Source organism: Liolophura sinensis, chromosome 11, assembly GCF_032854445.1.
Source record: "Liolophura sinensis isolate JHLJ2023 chromosome 11, CUHK_Ljap_v2, whole genome shotgun sequence".
Lineage (NCBI taxonomy): Eukaryota > Metazoa > Mollusca > Polyplacophora > Chitonida > Chitonidae > Liolophura > Liolophura sinensis.
This window is the reverse complement of record NC_088305.1, coordinates 10994844-11016299: the sequence shown is the minus strand read 5'-3', so window position 1 is coordinate 11016299 and position 21456 is coordinate 10994844. Positions and strand designations below refer to the sequence as shown.

General features: G+C 37.2%; 1 protein-coding gene across 1 annotated transcript in view; it reads left to right on the top strand.

The window, feature by feature from the left end:
- Window positions 1–21456, top strand: part of LOC135477863 (tyrosine-protein phosphatase non-receptor type 4-like) — a 101021-nt gene that overhangs the window by 31313 nt on the left and 48252 nt on the right. Inside the window, exons 9-12 of the mRNA XM_064758069.1 lie at window positions 3216–3304; window positions 4849–4912; window positions 5410–5570; window positions 6157–6225. Coding sequence (XP_064614139.1) covers window positions 3216–3304; window positions 4849–4912; window positions 5410–5570; window positions 6157–6225 — 383 coding nt within the window. The remainder of the gene's footprint in view (window positions 1–3215; window positions 3305–4848; window positions 4913–5409; window positions 5571–6156; window positions 6226–21456) is intronic.

The window sequence follows — 21456 nt, the reverse complement described above, 5'->3', positions numbered from 1 at the left end:
TCTTTGTCTCCATTCTGAATGTATCCAGCAGAAGTTAGTTGAAAAAGATATCATAACTTCAGTGATAAGTCACTACACTAATGCCTAACCCTTTCCGCAAATGAAAGAACAACTTTCAGTGAGAGTTGTGCAGCTTTTTAATTTGATTTTGGATGCAAAAGCTACGTTGGTTGGGTTGGCCAATTGCAAGAGTAAAATTTTATCCGTTTCAACAGAGCCTGAATGTGCTTGCATTAACATCATGCAAACATGCGAGAAAAAATTGAAAAAATTTGGTCAAAGGTTAGAATAAAAAACCATGAAAGCATGTGCAATATTGAAAACAGAATAAACAAACCAGGACTGTAAACTGTGTCCTAAAACATTTTTCGGTATTTGTTTTATTTATATTATTATCTCTTCTGCCCTTATGTGAAACTTTTTGAGTTGTGCATGTTGTTGTTGTTGTTGTTCCTGAAGGGGCTCATTACCTGTGTTTCAGATGTTGATTTCGGAAAATGGTATATTTCCCATTGAAGGGTTCAGTGGTCAAGCTCACGTTAGTGTTTGAAGCTTAATACTCTCCTTTGTTCTGTTATGTGTTATCATTGTGGGTGATGGTCTTTTCCTAGGAGGTGGGAATGTTTTCTCTGTAGTCTTTGTTCAGGCCTTGAAATTTGCGCAGAGCAAAACAGCCATAATGCCAGTTTTACTTTCAAAAATCTGTGTTGAGACAAAAACAATTGCTTTGCTGCCACTTTGAGTCACAATTTTGTTGACGTCCTTTAGATTCTCTGGTTCTGTGTATGTACTATTATGTAGTATTGATGAAAAAAGCAACAAAAAAAAAAAAACACATACACTGGTACTATACATTTGTTTTGCAAACTTTCTAAATATGTTAAATGTAGGTGTGTTTAAATTCCAAACAAATGTTCAGCCCCTAAATTTTCTCACTTGTTCATCTACTTTTTTTTTTTTTTTAGTGATAAAGAGAGTTGAACTCAAAATTCGCCTGTTTTGTTAACTTGATTAAGCTTAAGAACATGTTAGGCATAGGTCTAAATTCCACTATAAATTTGGAAACCCTTCTGATGGCTTGCTAAATTCTGTGAAGGTTTAATAGCGATGCTGCTGGGTAGTGGAGCAAAGATGCGCTGGATTACGTTTTAACAGAATTCTTCTGCTTTGCTTTATAGATGTTAAGTGTTTAGACTTTGTGTTATCAAGTGTCTACTGTACTAAAAAAATCTAAGATGGAGGATTCTGTAAGGAGGGCATCTATGGTAATTTTATAAACTTTTTGTGTACTCTTTGCAAGGTTTAGCCGAAAGGATGGGAATAAAGCAGTCTTCTAAATATTTCTCAATAGACCTGACATAAAGAGCAGAAATATGTGAGGTTTCAGGGCACTTTTAGCCTGTGTTAGTTTTTTAATTCAAGTAGTTTTATCATATATTCTTTCTGTTATTTTACCCAGTGTTAATTACCTAATTAAACATTATATTTGTATGTGTCATGTATATACTACAACATCTTTCAATTGTAAACACTCTTGCTAAACACTAGTTGTATTTCCCCTAAACCTGTTGACTAGCCTCGGCTCTGCCCCATTTCTACCACCATAATGCTGGCCATCGTCTTGTAACTGAAATATTCTTGAGCACGGGCGTAGAACACTGACCAAGTAACTGTGTAGACGGACGGGGGGAGAGAGTGCGAGATAGTTGGTGGTGTCTGGTATCCATTTTGTTAATATAATTCTGTTCCCTTTCTACATCATGTTTCATGCTCAATACTCACATGTGACATTCAAATCCCTGAATAAAGTCATAATTGTGACATTCAGATCCCTGAATAAAGCCATAATTGTGACATTCAGATCCCAGAATGAAGCCATAATTGTGACATTCAGATCCCTGAATAAAGCCATAATTGTGACATTCAAATCCCTGAATAAAGCCATAATTGTGACATTCAGATCCCTGAATAAAGCCATAATTGTGACATTCAAATCCCTGAATAAAGCCATAATTGTGACATTCAGATCCCTGAATAAAGCCATAATTGTGACATTCAAATCCCTGAATAAAGCCATAATTGTGACATTCAGATCCATGAATAAAGCCATAATTGTGACATTCAAATCCCTGAATAAAGCCATAATTGTGACATTCAGATCCCTGAATAAAGCCATAATTGTGACATTCATATCCCTGAATAAAGCCATAAATGTGACATTCAAATCCCTGAATAAAGCCATAATTGTGACATTCAAATCCCTGAATAAAGCCATAATTACTCATTTGAATGTTGGTAGGAAGGGAGAGGTTCATTTTGGTACCAAAAAACCTTTCTTCTAGTTTGATTTATCAGTTACATCACCGGATAGCATAACTGTATTATAAACAGGGATTTTGGCTTGACGCATGTTTCTCTATTTATCTTTCGCACTAAGATGAATTTCACTTCACACGCATGAAGACTAACCTGCTGTAGAAAACAAACTTTTGTTATAAATCTTAAACTGGTGACAAGTTTATACATATCCACTCAAAAACATACTTCTAAATATGGGTTTACTGTAGGTAAAATGTCAGTTAATTCAGCTTGTCAGTTTGCATTTGAGAGTTATCTCCCCTGTTTCTACAGTACTAATGTAGGCTGTAGTTCATAGCTATAGTTCATAATTCATACAAAATTCAACAAGATTCAAGATAATTAGTGGTTCTTGGCAAGATTCTTTTAACAAGTTTTATATTTGTGTTAAGAGAGAGGCGTGGGTGGAGGCATTTTGTAAAATCTTGTGACCCATTGGTTTGTCTAAACTTGATTGTGGTGCATTGTCTAATATGTAACAGTATATAGCTTTCTGTTGTAACGTAGTACTCTTTTTTTAATATGTCATCGTTATGATGAACCAGAGAAGAAACATTAAATTGTAGAACTGACTCATTTTGTCTCAATTAGTGATATTATCTACACATTTTATTCCCTTCTAGGGCACAGTGGTGGATGTTGTTCTTATGTGTGGACTGTATGTGTTGTCGTAGGATTGTTTAGTTTTCTGTATGCGTAAGCTAGTATTGTTTAGTTCAAGATTGTTCTGGCATCATAGCCTTGTTTAATTTTGTACTAGTGAGTGTTTAATCTGTAACCATAGTAACATCGCTATGACAACAACATTGTACCTTGTTTTATAGCCTGTTGACACATTCTTGGTTTTGTCTTTTCAGGACCATAGTAATTTAGAGATTCAGTTGGGGGTGACGTCAGCTGGATTGGTAGTTTTCCAGAATAACGTTAAAATTAACACATTTTCCTGGTAAGTGGGGTATAAATCATTTCAGTATTTATAGTGCTTAGACCATGGCCATAAATTGAGGGCCCTTTGCTGACACATAGTGGTTAGACCATAGCCATAAATTCAGGGCCCTTTGCTGACACATAGTGCTTAGACCATAGCCATAAAGGGCCCTTGCTGACACATATTGCTTAGACCATAGCCATAAAGGGCCATTGCTGACACATATTGCTTAGACCATGGCCATAAATTCAGGGCCCCTGCTGACACATAGTGCTTAGACCATAGCCATAAAGGGCTCTTGCTGACACATTGCTTAGACCATAGCCATAAATTCAGGGTCCTTGCTGACACATAGTGCTTAGATCATGGCCATAAATTGAGGGTCCTTGCTGACACATAGTGGTTAGACCATAGCCATAAATTCAGGACCCTTGCTGACACATAGTGCTTAGACCATAGCCATAAATTCAGGGCCCTTGCCGACACATAGTGGTTAGACCATAGCCATAAATTCAGGGCCCTTGCTGACACATAGTGCTTAGAAAATAGCCATAAAAGCACAGCCCTTGCTGACACACAGCGCTTAGACCATAGCCGTAAATAAATTCAGGGCCCTTGCTGACACATACATGTACAACAAAAACTCCAGGCTCACTGTAGCAAATTAACCCCTCAGCAATAAAGCTGCAGACTTCAATCTAGATTTTGTTATTTCGACTGTATCTTTAAAGTAAAAGAAAGATAATATATCATGTAAGGTTCATCAGACAGACAACTGAAAATTATACGCACAAATACTTTCATTTATTTTTTGAGATTTTTTGAAGAGTGTTGAAATTTTAAGGTAGACTTTACAAGCCATACTGATGGTATAGATCTAGGAACTCTGACGTCACATCACCTTTGTTTTTTCTGACGTTCACCAGAAGGAAGTGTTACTTCAGTAATCTTTCACTCATGGATAAAAAGAGTTATTCCAACACTTCCTGTGTTGTCAGAGGTCCTAACCATCTGATAGTATGACCTCTGATAGAATTTGAACGTTTAAATGCCTATAACTCCCTTCAAAAAAACCTCAAAAAAGTAAATGAAAGTATATTTGTGAATAGTATTAAGTGGCCTATTAAATGATGCCTACATCGATTGTTAGAGGTCTTTTCTTTTATGTCATGCAGTTTTGTCAGGTTGGAGGCAAAAGGCAGTACTGTCCTTTGGGCACCCTGGTTTCTTCCACCCATAAACCGAACGAAAATTCTTAATTTGACATCTAACACAAAGCAAATAAATAAATAAGTCATACATTTGCATGTTTCTTGTTTTCAAAATTCCATTTTTGTTTCACTGCTCTTTTCAAAGGGAGATAATCTTGGTTATGGTAGTGACGTATACTTAATCTCAGACCTGGTCTTTGACAAGAAATTTATAGTTTTTCCAATCATGCGATTAAATAACTACATATGTCAGTATGATGATTTGCGAAAATGATGGCTGCTGTTATTTTTTTTATTTTCCTTCTCATATTGATGTCATTTATAATTATTTCATCTTTATTGTTTTACCAGGGCAAAAATTGTGAAGATTTCTTTTAAAAGAAAACAGTTTTTTATTCAACTTAGAAGAGAAGTGGTAAGTCGATAAACATACAGCTCCTGTGCCAGTCTTTGTGTGTGGTTTCCACTCATTCCGTGTATTACAACATATTAGAACACGAGTATAGAAAAGAAAGGAATCCCTGCCTAGATACATGTCAAGCTGTACATCTATAAAAACTTGTATCACAGTTTGCCTCAACCTTTGGCAGATGAAAGAGCAACTCTCAGTGAAATTTATACACATTTTTAATTTGAATTTGGAGACAAAACTAAATTGGATGGATTGGCCAGTTTCAAGGCTTCTCCAAAAGTATAATGTTATCAGTCAACACAGTAATGCCTTAAGAATATGCTTGAATAAATGCCTTGCAAACATGTGAAAAGGTTGAAGAATTACACTAGTCCATATACCTGTGGAAGGAAAGATCATTTTCTTCCACCCAAAAAAAAGCCAAAAAGCGCTCCATGTTTTCAGATTATACCCAGGTTCAGTTAAATTCACAGTTTTTCTCTTTATTTTTTTATTTCCAGAACGACACTGTGGAAAACTTGATAGGCTTTAACATGGTGAGCTACAGGTCATGTAAAAACCTGTGGAAGTCTTGTGTAGAACATCATACCTTTTTCCGTCTTCATGCACCAAATCCTCCTTCCAAAAAGATATTCTCCATCGGCTCAAAGTTTCGCTACAGGTAAGAAAAGCCTTCCCTTTTTGTTTACTTATTTTTTAAATTTCTTGTTGCTTTTTTTTAATTATTTGTTTGTTTTCTGCGACGGTTCTAACAAAAGCACATGAGATATAATGTATTTATTTATTTTCTTACTATATTTTTTAATTATTTCTTTATTTTTGAGATGGTTCTATCAAAAGCACAGGAGTTAGCACACATTTTATTTATTCATTTTCTTATATTTTTAAAAAATTTCTTTATTCATGATAGAGTGGCATATGAGGATACATAAATTATTCATTACTATTCATGAAATCAAAATTTTTCATCAATCAAACAATCAAACGTGATTTACAACCTGATTCATGACAGGAACTTCGTAAATCGTGAAGTAACAGAAATATGCACTTTTGGGAAAGCTCATCCAAAATGATTAAACTTTCCCAAACAACTGAACTAAGAAGCATATCCTATGAAGTTCATTCTCTGAACTGTGTTTATAAACACTCAAATGTAAGCATAATGTGAACAAAGTCTGTGGTATATCATCTGTTCTCTCAGTTCTCGATGGCTCTTTGTCATGGCTTATGTTGGCATTCTATTCCAGTGGGAGAACGGAATTCCAAACATTAGAAGAAAGTAAAAAAAGAGCAAGGATAGAAAGATCATTTTCTCGGTAAGTAGAAAGAACATTCATCTTCCCAGTTTTTCAAGTTTTCTGTTTCTTGCGTATTTCGTTTACACATATATGCGGAATGTTTATTTCTGTACATGTAGTTTCTAGTGTAATTCGTTTACACATATTTGCGGAATGTTTATTTCTGTACGTGTAGTTTCTAGTGTAATTCGTTTACACATATTTGCGGAATGTTTATTTTTGTACATGTAGTTTCTAGTGTAATTCGTTTACACATATTTGCGGAATGTTTATTTCTGTACATTTAGCTTACGAACTTGAACCCCTTTCTCTCAGTTCAGTGTAGGGAGTGAGTGATGTTTTTGGCCCCTATTGGGATGGGGGAGGGGAGTTTTGGGAGTGGGTGGCTTATCCTGATTTGTCAGATTTCGATGGCTCTGGTCTTTTCAGCTTCTTACACACTAGTCGTCTGATTAAGGCCAAGCCAGTTTTATGTTGTGATTTATGTGTAGAAACAATCTGAGTGTTGAAGGTTCGGATACAGCTTTGGTGCTGGATGTACATGCCTGTGCAAAGAGATTCATAAATAAGAGATGAAATGTATAATTTTTTGGAATCAAGTACTTACTCTTTACTCTTCAGTTATCCCTGTCTATAACTCTAGAGTAAATCACACAAAACAACACCGTATTTGATGTGGCCTTAATAAGGATTTGGTTTGGCATTAGAGGATTAGTCTGGATTATGAGCACTGGTCCGAAACCTTGGCACTGCTGGTTAGCCCTGGGTGAGGCCGGGTCAGACACGATACAGGCCTGACCATAGCTGCGCTGAGTGACCAGCGGTAAGGTTTTCCCCACGCTGCTGGGAGACCCTGGTCGGACACGATACCAGCCTCACCTGAGTGACCAGTGGTGAGGTTTTCCCCACGCTGCTGGGAGACCCTGGTCAGGCACGATACGAGCCTCACCTGAGTGACCAGCGGTAAGGTTTTCCCCACGCTGCTGGGAGACCGTGGTCGGACACGATACCAGCCTCACCTGAGTGACCAGCGGTAAGGTTTTCCCCACACTGCTGGGAGACCCTGGTCAGGCACGATACAAGCCTCACCTGAGTGACCAGCAGTAAGGTATTCCCCACGCTGCTGGGAGACCCTGGTCAGGCACGATACAAGCCTCACCTGAGTGACCAGCGGTGAGGTTTTCCCCATGCTGCTGGGAGACCCAGGTCAGGCACGATACGAGCCTCACCTGAGTGACCAGCGGTGAAGTTTTCCCCATGCTGCTGGAAGACCCTGGTCAGGCACGATACAAGCCTCACCTGAGTGACCAGCGGTGAGGTTTTCCCCACGCTGCTGGGAGACCCTGGTCAGGCATGATACAAGCCTCACCTGAGTGACCAGCGGTGAGGTTTTCCCCACGCTGCTGGGACAACCTGGGTCACACTCAGGTACATATGTACTTACAGTTTACCTGGGCCTGATTCCACAAAGCCATTTCTGACTTCCTGAAAAATTTAAATTTGAATTAAGAGCTTGTTTTGAGTTCTAAAAATTAAAATTCAGATCAGCGTATAAATATTATCATTAGATTAATGTATCTAAATTTCAGTTTCCAGCTTAAAAAAAGATTCAAGTGAAAAATGGCTTTTTGCAATCAGCCCTATAATGCTAACAAGTATTTGTAAGAAAGGTATAAAATGTCAGTTAATCCAGATGTTTTGGGTAAAATATCATGACAAAACTCTTCCAAATTACAAAAATGTCATCTAGTGAGCTGGACATTTCGTGAAATCTTTAACTTAAGGTACGTAGTGGTACTCCCCTAATACACTGCCCTAATGTGAATTGCTTTCCTCATTAAATTTTAATTATTAAACCACAAGCATTGATTCATTCATTAAACTTTACAGCAATAAATCAGTATTTTGGCTAAGTTGGTATTCTATAGTTGTTTCCTGTTAGCTGCTGTAATGGAAAAAAAAAAATGATAGAACTTTATTTGAGTGTTTGTTTGTTTCATTTGTTTAGATTGAACCAGAAGCAAATGATTTTATGAGGACGGTCCCTAAGTTGTCGAGTTAAATTGTAGTCATGGAGTCTGAATCCCGTATTTCACTGATGTAATGGACAGCATTACATAACCCTGAAATCATATGTTGGGATATTGTACACGGAAATACACATAATCTTCCCCATACATGTATTTGATAACGTGGCTGCATTTGGCATAGCTTGATAACAACGGGATAGGAATTGATGTATTTACTTATGTATTTGAGTGATGGTTTTTACAGTGTACTCCAGAATATTGCGCTTATGCGATTGCGACCAGCATTATGGTGGAAGGAAACAAGGTAAAACTCGGCGGAAACTCGCAACCATCTGTAGGTTGCTGGCAGACTGATAGAAATTGAGAACTATGACAAAACATATACAGGTATACATGTACCAGTACTTGCTTGAAATCTTTAAAATCTGTAGGTGGTCTTCAGATTCAACCTTTGCAGATGGCTCTGTTTATAGGCATTCATTGTTTGCATATTTTCAGGCGTGATAATTTAACTCATTCCAAGAAACAGGTGAATGAGTGAACATTGCATAATGATGTAAAAAGCTCAAATGGTAAAAAGAAAAAGAAAAAGAAAACTCAGATTTTTCCAAACCAGTTTCTAATGTAAATTCAGACTCAAAATTTAAAGGTGCTTTGTCGTTCAGTACTCAGATTTTGAATGATTGTGGGAAACATTTTCCTTGTAAGGCACAGAAGTGTAAAACTGAACAAAAAAAAATATATATATTTGGTGCACATATCACATCTGTATTTGCATCATACAGTAAGTGAGGTCAGAATTTTGCACAATGTTATCATAATGCCCTTTGACATGAAAATACCTACCCTCTGATACAACTGTATACTCAAACATTGGCTTTGAAGTGTACATTCTGACCTTGGGCAAGGACTTGTGAAACCTTGGAGGCAGTGAGCGGTTATCACATTGTTTAGGTTCACTTTATTAAGAGTGTGATGATAGCTTCGTATTTGTGTTCATTCTACATAATTTACATAACTCTGCTTAAGCAACGGTGAGTGTAATTTGCTTCTATTAAAGCATGTACATAAACAATGTGATGACAACATAACATTTTGAGTAATTCGAGACCAGTGACGCCTAACAAATTGCAATTACCACTGCATTTATTTACGTAATTCTGCTTAAGCCATGGCGCTAGGAGGGCGTGTAACTTGCTGCTATTTATGTATTTACATGAACAGTTAGAATAAAACTCTAAGGTAAATTGATCTCACCAATTACATGTGACCATTTGCCCACTATCACGCTGTTATCGCTGCTCTGGTTTTTTTGCCATCTGTGTTGTAAGTCTTATATGTTTGTACCCGTACTACAACTGTAAGGTAGTAACACATTCTCAGTGTTCAGGGAATCAAATATTGATCATGATTTACCAGATGGTAGCACATTCTCAGTGTTCAGGGGATCTAATATTGATCATGATTTACCAGATGGTAGCACATTCTCAGTGTTCAGGGGATCAAATATTGATCATGATTTACCAGATGGTAGCACATTCTCAGTGTTCAGGGGATCAAATATTGATCATGATTTACCAGATGGTAGCACATTCTCAGTGTTCAGGGGATCAAATATTGATCATGATTTACCAGATGGTAGCACATTCTCAGTGTTCAGGGGATCAAATATTGATCATGATTTACCAGATGGTAGCACATTCTCAGTGTTCAGGGGATCAAATATTGATCATGATTTACCAGATGATTTTGTATTATTTTAGGAAAGCTATTAGTGAACTATCTGGTAGTGACAGGTTCATAGAAATGCCAGTTAAAAAAGTGTCAGAAAAAAAAAGGCTGAGTTGAAAGCTGATTACAGAATATTGAGTGTAGAAGCGAGGTATTTTTTATGTTTTAAAACCGTCATAAATAAGATTAAATTTTTCATGAATAAGAGACTTTTAGTTACATTGGTTTTGATTTATATTTATTTTTTTCTTTTCTTTATTTAATGCTAAAAGAGAGAAAATATATGCAGAAAAAATTATGAAAAAAAAAGAAACTGTTTAAATGCAGAATCTGTAGTAAGGTATGCATATTTCATCACCTGTGTTACCTACACATTGTTCATACCTGCATGTCTTAATACAAACCAATGATCCAACCAGTTGTATTACTTGTGCATTTAAAGGTGTTCAATCATGCACATCAAAAGGCTGCTCATGCAGACGGCACTGGTAGTTAGCTCTGGCCAGGTGTAAAACTCTACTTGTGTCGTTAAGACATTTACAGGTGTAGGATATATAGCAAGGTGAAGTGTGACAAATGCAGGTATATACACCGCGTGGCTGTCATCAGTGAATCTACTGTAGTACTGTTCATACCTGTACGTGGGTCATGACAAACAAGGTAGGTGAAGTGCTAGGTCATGGAAAGGTATTTATTGAGTACCTGTGTATGTGTTAAAATAACAGCTGCTGTGCACCTTTGGCAGAAGTATCTTATTGAGCTAGTTTGTGTTGTCACATTTTATGCAGTAGAAGCTGTTCTTGTTCCTTCCATGATTTGAAGTCTTGTAATACCAGTAATCAAAGTTTTAGTTCATCAAAGGATTAAGAAAGAAGGACTTTCAGTTTAAAATGCAGTTTGGGGAAATTATTTATTAAAAGTGCCAGTATGTTAGAAATTGGATTATTTCATTTACCCAAATGTAAAAATCTGCATAGGTTGTGAGTATAATTTGAGTCCTACTGTAATTCTTCAACCTTTTTTCATTTTTGCAAGGTGTTTATTCAAGCATATTCTGAAAGCATTATTCTGTGTAGACTGATAAAATTATACTTTTTGTGAAGCCCTGAAATTTGCCAATCCATCCAATGTAGTTTTGTCTCCAAATACTGATGTAAAAGGTGCATAAATTGCACTGAAAGTTGCTCTTTCATATGCAAAAAGGTTAAGGAATTATGTAACTTAATTCAGTTTTGGCCCAGTGCTGGATTACGGAAGAACACATAAATTTCAGATTGTTCACTTTATCAGGAAATAAAATCTGTAAGAAAAACCACGTCTTTCTATCCTTCATATTACAGTATAAATACAGAGACATATTTTATTCATTGATTGGTTAATATAACTTTGGATGTAACTATTTGTTTTTTATTGTGGTAGCTAGGAAAAGCATCAGACGAGCGAGTACATGTAGATGTGAGTGGTTTGTCTGGATTGTTAAAAGTATGAAATAAAAGGGGTTGTGTTGGAATGTGATTATATGACTTGTATAAATGGTGCTGTTTTGAGCAGTGATGTTAGTGTGTAGTGTTGAACATGACGGTGAAAACATGTTGCGTACCATGATCTGTCTGGTCAGCGGTTCAAATCCAGCACGGGGTATCGGCCGAGGCCTTTTTAGGCGGTGGTATGTCATGTACCTGCTGAGAGGCAGTGTTTTTTTCCAGCCTATTAGTCTTCCTGAACCCTGAACCATACCATGCAGAATGAATTAATTGGCAAATAATAAGGTTTTAGAGAGCATAAAATCAGATATTTTATTCATTTGAAATGATACAGGACTGTTATGAATTGTAAACTCCAAGAATAAAAACTTGTTGAACAGCTTGTGCCCTGATATGGGTGAAGTTATTAGGTCTTCTCTGGCCTGAGGATAGCGCGGGACAGTGTGTGCACTCAGGTGTGTCCAGAACATATAAACATTCTGACACGTGCGGGATATATAGTAAAAATATTTCAGCTGCATGTAGGTTGAGATACGACAGTGGGACATCGTATCATGTTACATGCTGAAAGCTAATTGAACAAGTCAAGGATGACCTATTATCCCTATATGAACTTTATGTGGGTCAGGTGACATGTGCAGTGGGTGAATCGTTCTCAATTGGACATCCCAAATTGAAATAATCAAGGAGCTTGGAGCATGAAATATTTGGTGGAACTAAAGTTACGTAAGTGTAATTAGGGATATATTTTCGGTTATTTATTTATTTATTTATTTGATTGGTTTTTTTACACTGTGCTCAAGAATATTTCGTAATAATATAGAATCAGGGGTAAACCATCATTCCCAGGTTGCTGTCGGACCTTCCCACATACGGCCGGAGAGGAAGCGAGCAAGAGCTGGACTTGAACTCCCAGTGATCACATTGGTAAGAATCTCCTAGGTGTATTGAGTACATTATGAGAATCAGTGGAAGATTTATAGTATGGATGATCATGATATCTGCTCTTTTGCAGTAGGAAATCATCAGCAGCTGTGAAGTTTGTTATAATTATTGGAAGCCAGATTTATGTTGGGATGAAAGTTTGATAAAAGATTCAGTAGGATCTGGTATGAAAGTACTGGTCATGGATATATTGAACCCTGAAGTACTGGTCATGGATATGTTGAACCCTGAAAGTACTGGTCATGGATATATTGAACCCTGAAAGTACTGTGGATGGATATGTTGAACCCTGAAAGTACTGTGGATGGATATGTTGAACCCTGAAAGTACTGGGTCATGGATATATTGAACCCTGAAAGTACTGGTCATGATATGTTGAACCCTGGAAGTACTGTGGATGGATATGTTGAACCCTGGAAGTACTGGTCATGGATATGTTGAACCCTGAAAGTACTGGTCATGGATATATTGAACCCTGAAAGTACTGGTCATGGATATATTGAACCCTGAAAGTACTGGTCATGGATATGTTGAACCCTGGAAGTACTGTGGATGGATATGTTGAACCCTGGAAGTACTGGTCATGGATATATTGAACCCTGAAAGTACTGGTCATAGGATATGTTGAACCCTGAAAGTTACTGGTCATGGATTATATTGAACCCTGAAAGTACTGGTCATGGATATGTTGAACCCTGAAAGTACTGGTCATGGATATGTTGAACCCTGAAAGTACTGTGGATGGATATGTTGAACCCTGAAAGTACTGTGGATGGATATGTTGAACCCTGAAAGTACTGTGGGTGGATATGTTGAACCCTGAAAGTACTGGTCATGGATATATTGAACCCTGAAAGTACTGGTCATAGGATATGTTGAACCCTGAAAGTACCTGGTCATGGATATATTGAACCCTGAAAGTACTGTGGATGGATATGTTGAACCCTGAAAAGTACTGTGGATGGATATGTTGAACCCTGAAAGTACTGGTCATGGATATATTGAAACCCTGAAAGTACTGTGGATGGATATGTTGAACCTTGTAAGTACTGTGAATGGATATGCTGAACCCTGGAAGTTCTGTGGATGGAATATAGTGATCTCTGGAAGTACTGTGAATGGATATGTTGAACCTTGTAAGTACTGTGAATGGATATGCTGAAACCCTGGAAGTACTGTGGATGGATATAGTGATCTCTGGAAGTACTGTGGATGGATATTTGAACCCTGGAAGTACCGTGGATGGATATACTTGAACCCTGGAACTACTGTGCATGGATATTCTGAACCCTGGAAGTACCATGGAGGGAAGTATGCTGGATGGATATATTGAACCGCAGATGAAGTGTAAATGGAAACTCTGGAAGTACTGTGGGTAGATATGTGCTGAACCCTAAAAGTACAAGTGATGTATATATTGAACCCTATATTGAAGTACTATGGATGGATACACTGAACCCTGCAAGTACTGCGGAGGGAATATACTGAGCCCTGGAAATACTGTGGATGGATATATACTGAAGCGTGGAGGTTCTGGTGATGGATATATTGATCTCTGGAAGTACTGTGGATGAATATGCTCGACCATGGAATTTCTGTGATAAAGAAAAATGCTAACAGAAATGCTTATTCTTCGAGCCACTAATGGAAATACTGGAAAAAAGTACTGAACATTGGGATGTACTGTGAAATGCCCTGAGTGGAGAGTATCATAACAAGTACTGAAAACTGTGTGGATAAACATTGAAAGTACTGAACATTGGCATACTGGGATGTACTATGAAATGCCCTGAGTGGAGAGTATCATACAAGTACTGAAAACTGTGTGGATAAACATTGAAAGTACTGAAGATTGGCATACTGGGATGTACTATGAAATGCCCTGAGTGGATATTATCATACAAGTACTGAAAACTGTGTGATAAACATTGAAAGTACTGAAAATTGGCATACTGGGGTGTACTGTGAAATGCCCCTGAGTGGATATTATCATACAAGTACTGAAAACTGTATGGACAAACATTGAAAGTACTGAAGATTGGCATACTGGGATGTACTGTGAAATGCCCTGAGTGGAGAGCATCATACAAGTACTGAAACTATATGGATAAACATTGAAAGTACTGAACATTGGCATACTGGGATGTACTGTGGAAATTTCCTGAGTGGAGATTATCATACAAATACTGAAAACTGTGTGGATAAACATTGAAGTACTGAAGATTGGCATACTGGGATGTACTGCGAAATGCCCTGAGTGGAGAGCATCATACAAGTACTGAAAACTGTATGGACAAACATTGAAAGTACTGAAGATTGGCATACTGGGATGTACTGTGAAATGCCCTGAGTGGATATTATCATACAAGTACTGAAAACTGATGGACAAACATTGAAAGTACTGAAAATTGGCATACTGGGGTGTACTATGAAATGGCCCTGAGTGGAGATTATCATACAAATACTGAAACTGTATGGACAGACATTGAAAGTACTGAAGATTGGCATACTGGGATGTACTGTGAAATGCCCTGAGTGGATATTATCATACAAGTACTGAAAACTGTATGGATAAACATTGAAAGTACTGAAGATTGGCATACTGGGATGTACTGTGAAATGCCCTGAGTGGAGAGTATCATACAAGTACTGAAAACTGTGTGGATAAACATTGAAAGTACTGAAAATTGGCATACTGGATGTACTGTGAAATGCCCTGAGTGGAGATTATCATATAAGTACTGAAAACTATATGGATAAACATTGAAAGTACTGAAGATTGGCATACTGGGATGTACTGTGAAATGCCCTGAGTGGATATTATCATACAAGTACTGAAAACTGTATGGATAAACATTGAAAGTACTGAAGATTGGCATACTGGGATGTACTGTGAAATGCCCTGAGTGGATATTATCATACAAGTACTGAAAACTGTATGGATAAACATTGAAAGTACTGAAGATTGGCATACTGGGATGTACTGTGAAGTGCCCTGAGTGGAGATTATCATACAAATACTGAAAACTGTATGGATAAACATTGAAAGTACTGAAAATTGGCATACTGGTATGTACTGTGAAATGCCCTGAGTGGAGATTATCATACAAGTACTGAAAACTGTATTACTGAAAACTGTATGGATAAACATTGAAAGTACTGAAGATTGGCATACTGGGATGTACTGTGAAATGCCCTGAGTGGATATTATCATACAAATACTGAAAACTGTATGGATAAACATTGAAAGTACTGAAGATTGGCATACTGGGATGTACTGTGAAATGCCCTGAGTGGAGATTATCATACAAGTACTGAAAACTGTATGGATAAACATTGAAAGTACTGAAGATTGGCATACTGGGATGTACTGTGAAATGCCCTGAGTGGAGAGTATCATACAAATACTGAAAACTGTATGGACAAACATTGAAAGTACTGAAGATTGGCATACTGGGATATACTGTGAAATGCCCTGAGTGGAGAGTATCATACAAATACTGAAAACTGTATGGACAAACATTGAAAGTACTGAAGATTGGCGTACTGGGATGTACTGTGAAATGCCCTGAGTGGAGATTATCATACAAGTACTGAAAACTGTATGGACAAACATTGAAAGTACTGAAGATTGGGCATACTGGGATGTACTGTGAAATGCCCTGAGTGGAGATTATCATACAAGTACTGAAAACTGTATGGATAAACATTGAAAGTACTGAAGATTGGCATACTGGGATGTACTGTGAAATGCCCTGAGTGGAGATTATCATACAAATACTGAAAACTGTGTGGATAAACATTGAAAGTACTGAAGATTGGCATACTGGGATATACTGTGAAATGCCCTGAGTGGATATTATCATACAAATACTGAAAACTGTATGGACAAACATTGAAAGTACTGAAGATTGGCGTACTGGGATGTACTGTGAAATGCCCTGAGTGGAGATTATCATACAAGTACTGAAAATTGTATGGATAAACATTGAAAGTACTGAAGATTGGCATACTGGGATGTACTGTGAAATGCCCTGAGTGGAGATTATCATACAAATACTGAAAACTGTGTGGATAAACATTGAAAGTACTGAAGATTGGCATACTGGGATGTACTGTAGTGTGATAATCATGTAAATATGGCCGTCTGTATGGAAAAACATTGGAACATTTTGTCTTATTCAGATAATAAGTGCAGCCATGGAATGAGAAGCTGGAAGTGATAGAGAGATAGTCCCTGTTCAGCATGGCAGTTAGTTTTGTTTTTTGGGGGGTTTTTTTGTCATTTTTTATGGTTATGGTATAATTTTTCTATACTTCTGTATACCGAATAGGTGAGTGTACCACAGCATTGTTAATCTGTTCAACGAGGAATTTTTATCTCAACTGTACAAAGTAAAGGGATGTTAAAGTAAATGATAGGGTAGTTCTTAAAAAATGTGTTGAGGTGAGATTTTACCTGCGTGTAAAGCAGAGTAACACTTGGGGGATCATCGTTGATGTGCACTGTGCATATTAATTATCATACATTATAAAATTTTTGCAAATTAGTGTACTGTGTATTATAATCAGTGTTAAAGGATTATTGTCCAGATTGTCTACTGGTCCTAATTATAAAGGTTATAACCGGCTAACCGTTAGGGTGTCTGAGAAATGTGGTAATGACTTTAAATCCATATAAAACAGTAGATTTACTGACCCATTTGATCTCTAGTCCGCCACTCGGTATGGCTGAGTGGGTAACGTCGTAGATGGTCAATTCAAGTCTAGCTGGCGTAAGTAACCCGGGAATTCATTTCAAAACGATGTCATTTTCGAGATGGCTTCTAGTTACACAGAAGCAAATATACCGCCATGTTTATTTACTATTCTTTCCGTCTGTCCGCTTCACAGTAACTATCATTTTATTCCCCAAGGGATTCTAAATTCTTACTATATGCCATGACAACTACAGGTACGTGTTATTGTCAGCATTCTGAATAGCCCATGCCTATAGGGACCTATAGTTGTGCACAATATGAACACACGTAGGACGTGCACCTCGGCATTAGTGTCCAGAGATTTATTATATATCTATCACTTTTCATTTCAGTTAACAGTATTTTATAGCCACTGTGTGCAGGTTTTTTCGTGGAAATTCACTTGTATTCCTCTCGTAGCTTTCAGCTGCAAACTGACCAGATTATATGCGAACATGGCAGTTTTTGGCGGGTACAAAATCTTTCTGTCTTTTGCTGTAAATCCACGCCTTCCAGAGGGCCAAAAAGGTGTGGAAACTTATAAAAAGTAACTCCATGGCTCTTCAACGACATGTTTTTACAACCTTATGCAGAATTGCAAATCATTTCGTGGAGAAATTAAATATGCTCTAATTCATGTAGCTTTTTTTTACACTGAACTAAATGGCAAAGCTCTTGACAGCTCGTAAGCATTGGACTTGTAGGACTTAATGTAGTGGAGACTGGCAAGTGTTGGCGAAAAAAATGCATACAATCTGCCTCATTATCCAGTGATTTTAAGTGCCATAGTACTCAGAATGTGATTAATTAATGTACTCTTTTTCAGTATTCGGTAACACTCAGTTTAGCAGTATATAGAGGGGTAACTCATCATGAATAAATAATAAATCTGGACACTTAATCCTTTAAGGTAAATTTTACGGTGTTGTCTGAAAAAGTACTACATGTTTTGAGCTAATGTACATATATCACAGAGATATAAAGCCCAATGACAAGAGGAGGGAATGTTTATATTAATTGCTGGAAATTTATTAATTGCTGGAAATTTTCGGCAAATTTTCAACATGCAGTCATGTGTCACCTACAGGCAAGCTCTTTAGTTGGCTGGAATAATTTATTTTTAATGTTTTTTTATTATATTTTTATCTTCCTTATGCAGCCTGAATTACGGAAGTGTAAAGAGGTGGCCTGGACTAAAAACCTTTATCAGTTTCCTTCCTGTTCATGGTCTAAGGAATTTGGAATATAGAAAACACAGATGCACCTTATAGTATTATTGATCAGTGTTATTGTAACTTCCTGAAATATATACTCAAAAAACACATAGAAAATACATAATTGAAAAACAGCCAGAGAAACGAGAAGGTGTTTGTTACAAAAGGAGAACAGGTTTATAAATCGGCAAACGACAGAAGAGTATTGCCCTGAATAGATTACATCCTTACTATTGAGTTGAGACAGATGGTATTGGGTGAAGGAAGTATTGAGATTTAAGTGTATGGTTTCAAGAATTTCACCGGTACTGAAAAAACAGGTGTTTTATCAAGGCATAAGGACTCAAGAATTTCACTGGTACAGAAAAAAGAGGTATTGGTGTCAAGGCAGAAGGGTTGAAGAATTTCAGTGGTACAGAAAAAAGAGGTATTTTATCAAGACAGAAGGGCTGAAGAATTTCACTGGTACAGAAAAAAGAGGTATTTTATCAAGACAGAAGGGCTGAAGAATTTCAGTGGTACAGAAAAAAGAGGTATTGGTATCAAGGCAGAAGGGTTGAAGAATTTCAGTGGTACTGAAAAAAAGAGGTATTGGTGTCAAGGCAGAAGGGTTGAAGAATTTCAGTGGTACTGGAAAAAGAGGTATTGGTATCAAGGCAGAAGGGTTGAAGAATTTCAGTGGTACTGGAAAAAGAGGTATTGGTATCAAGGCAGAAGGGTTGAAGAATTTCACTGGTACTGAAAAAAGAGGTATTGGTATCAAGGCAGAAGGGTTGAAGAATTTCAGTGGTACTGGAAAAAGTGGTATTGGTATCAAGGCAGAAGGGTTGAAGAATTTCAGTGGTACTGGAAAAAGAGGTATTGGTGTCAAGGCAGAAGGGTTGAAGAATTTCAGTGGTACAGAAAAAGAGGTATTGGTATCAAGGCAAAAAGTTCTGAAGAATTTCACCAGTACAGAAAAAAGAGGTATTTTATCAAGACAGAAGGGTTTCAGTGGTACTAAAAAGAGATATTATTATCAAGGCAGAAGGGCTGAAGAGTTTCAGTGTTTGAAAAATTTCATTGGTAGAGATAAAGGAGGATAATGATATCTAGGTGAAAGGATTGAAGACTTTCAGGGATTTGGCAGTGGCATCTCCTAAGGGTGGTTTTAGGCTGCAGTATCGGTAAATACGCGTGGACAGGGGATAAGTTCATGTAGATAAATGCCCTGAGTCTCGTCCTGAGGTCAGTCTGACTATGGGTGGGTGGGGAGCCCCTTTTACTTCAACAGATAACACCTGACACAGTAGCGACTGCACTTCTACCTTCTTGTTCAGTTCAGAAGCTACAGCAGTGGGCTTTGTAAGAGCTCTCAGACTCACTGTGTCATCCCCCTGCTTCGCATTGAATCTGTCAACTCCCACGCTGTTTCCTCAAGGTCGTTGATGGAACTGCGACTGCCTAAGGCTGAGTAGCTGGCTGGCTAGGGGTAATACGTGTTCAGCAGGCTTTGGCTGAAGGATGGTTGGGATTTGGTTGCTAGTGCCAACATGGATATCTTTGACAGGTTATCAGGCACAGATTTCCTGTAGTCCACTGTTCTGGGATTACGGTGTGTCTATCCTCAGATGGTAATTGATATTGTTTAGGGTATGTATACCTGTATGTGAAAACTCTTGGTGTTATTCTGCCTTCACCTGTGTATTATAAGATGTATATACAAGTACTGTTCAATGTCACTGGTGAAAATTATCTTCAAATACCGAAGATTTTATAGATGAACAATGAAAGTGATGAACATCTGTGATATACTGTGAAATGTCTTTGCTGGAAGATACCGTGTAAAAATTTGAAGGCTTTATTTATCAGCATTCAAAGTAGCGTACTGAACATGTGACAGATGGTACTTTTTTGTTGAGGGTAATAGGTATGTGTGAAGACTGTTGGGGATTTGTTGGAATATTTGAGGTAAAAAATCTTAGCTTTGAATAGTTAAGTTTCATCTGTTTGATTTACACTTTGAATGTGTTGCTTTTGATAGACTTCAAAAAGTACATTATTTTACGTACAGTATTTATATATTTACACCTGTATACGTGCAGAACACCTATCCAATTTCTTCAACCTCTTCAGACGCTACTGGAACCAATATTTTGAAACGTTCTGAGAGAACCATGGTGTGAAGGGAAATAATTTGTGCAGTTTTATTAAGCTTGTGTCTTTAATGACACACAAAAAAATCATTTTCGTCACAATTGTATGTATAAATTCCACTGAAAAATGTGCTTGAGAGGTTGAGAAGATTTACAGTATCCATAGCTTTCTTTCAGGACGTGGTCTCTGTTGTTTTAATGTAGTGAGAAACTATTGACTGGCAGTTTGATTTTACTGTCTAGATTTGAGTTAGATGGGAGCATACAGTGCCTACTGGAAATTGTTCAATAAGGACTCTTTTCTTAAAGTGATTGTATTCTGATGACAATCAGTTATTGAAGCATGGAAGCCGTGTCTTAACATACATTCAGATATATTCTGTGCAATGTTTATTTGTCACATATGCACAGTGAAAACGAAAGTGAAAGGTTATGGAAACACTGGTGTATCTGATTAAATGTGTTCATAAGTGTAAATGTAATTTTTTTTTTACTTAGAAAGCTGTAACCAAAATTATTTTCCTTTATTACTTCGAATTTTTAATGCGCCATAAAAAGTATTTTAAGTAGGTTAAAATATGATGGCCTTCTCAGACCGCAGCGAGATGATGTGACGTCACCTCACTTTGAATTCTTCGTAAGAATTTCTGTTATTTGCCTACAGAACATTTTGAAAAGTTATTTTCTTTAAAATCATCTCCAATGAGGTATGTTTTAGTAAAATCAGTGTATTAAGTTTTTATGGATTCTCAGGCACTCAAAACAATGTGAAAAGCCTTTGGAAAATCACCTGACAGATCACCTGATTCTTTTTTGTAGAGTTTCTTGGTAAAGAAAAATGTAAAATAAATAAGGTTGAGTATTTCTGTTACCCCATTCGAGACACAAATTATTTTTGACTTTCTTTACACTTTAAGCCGGGATTTGGTTGTGCAATATACAGATATTTTGATGCGATTAATGTCAAAGGC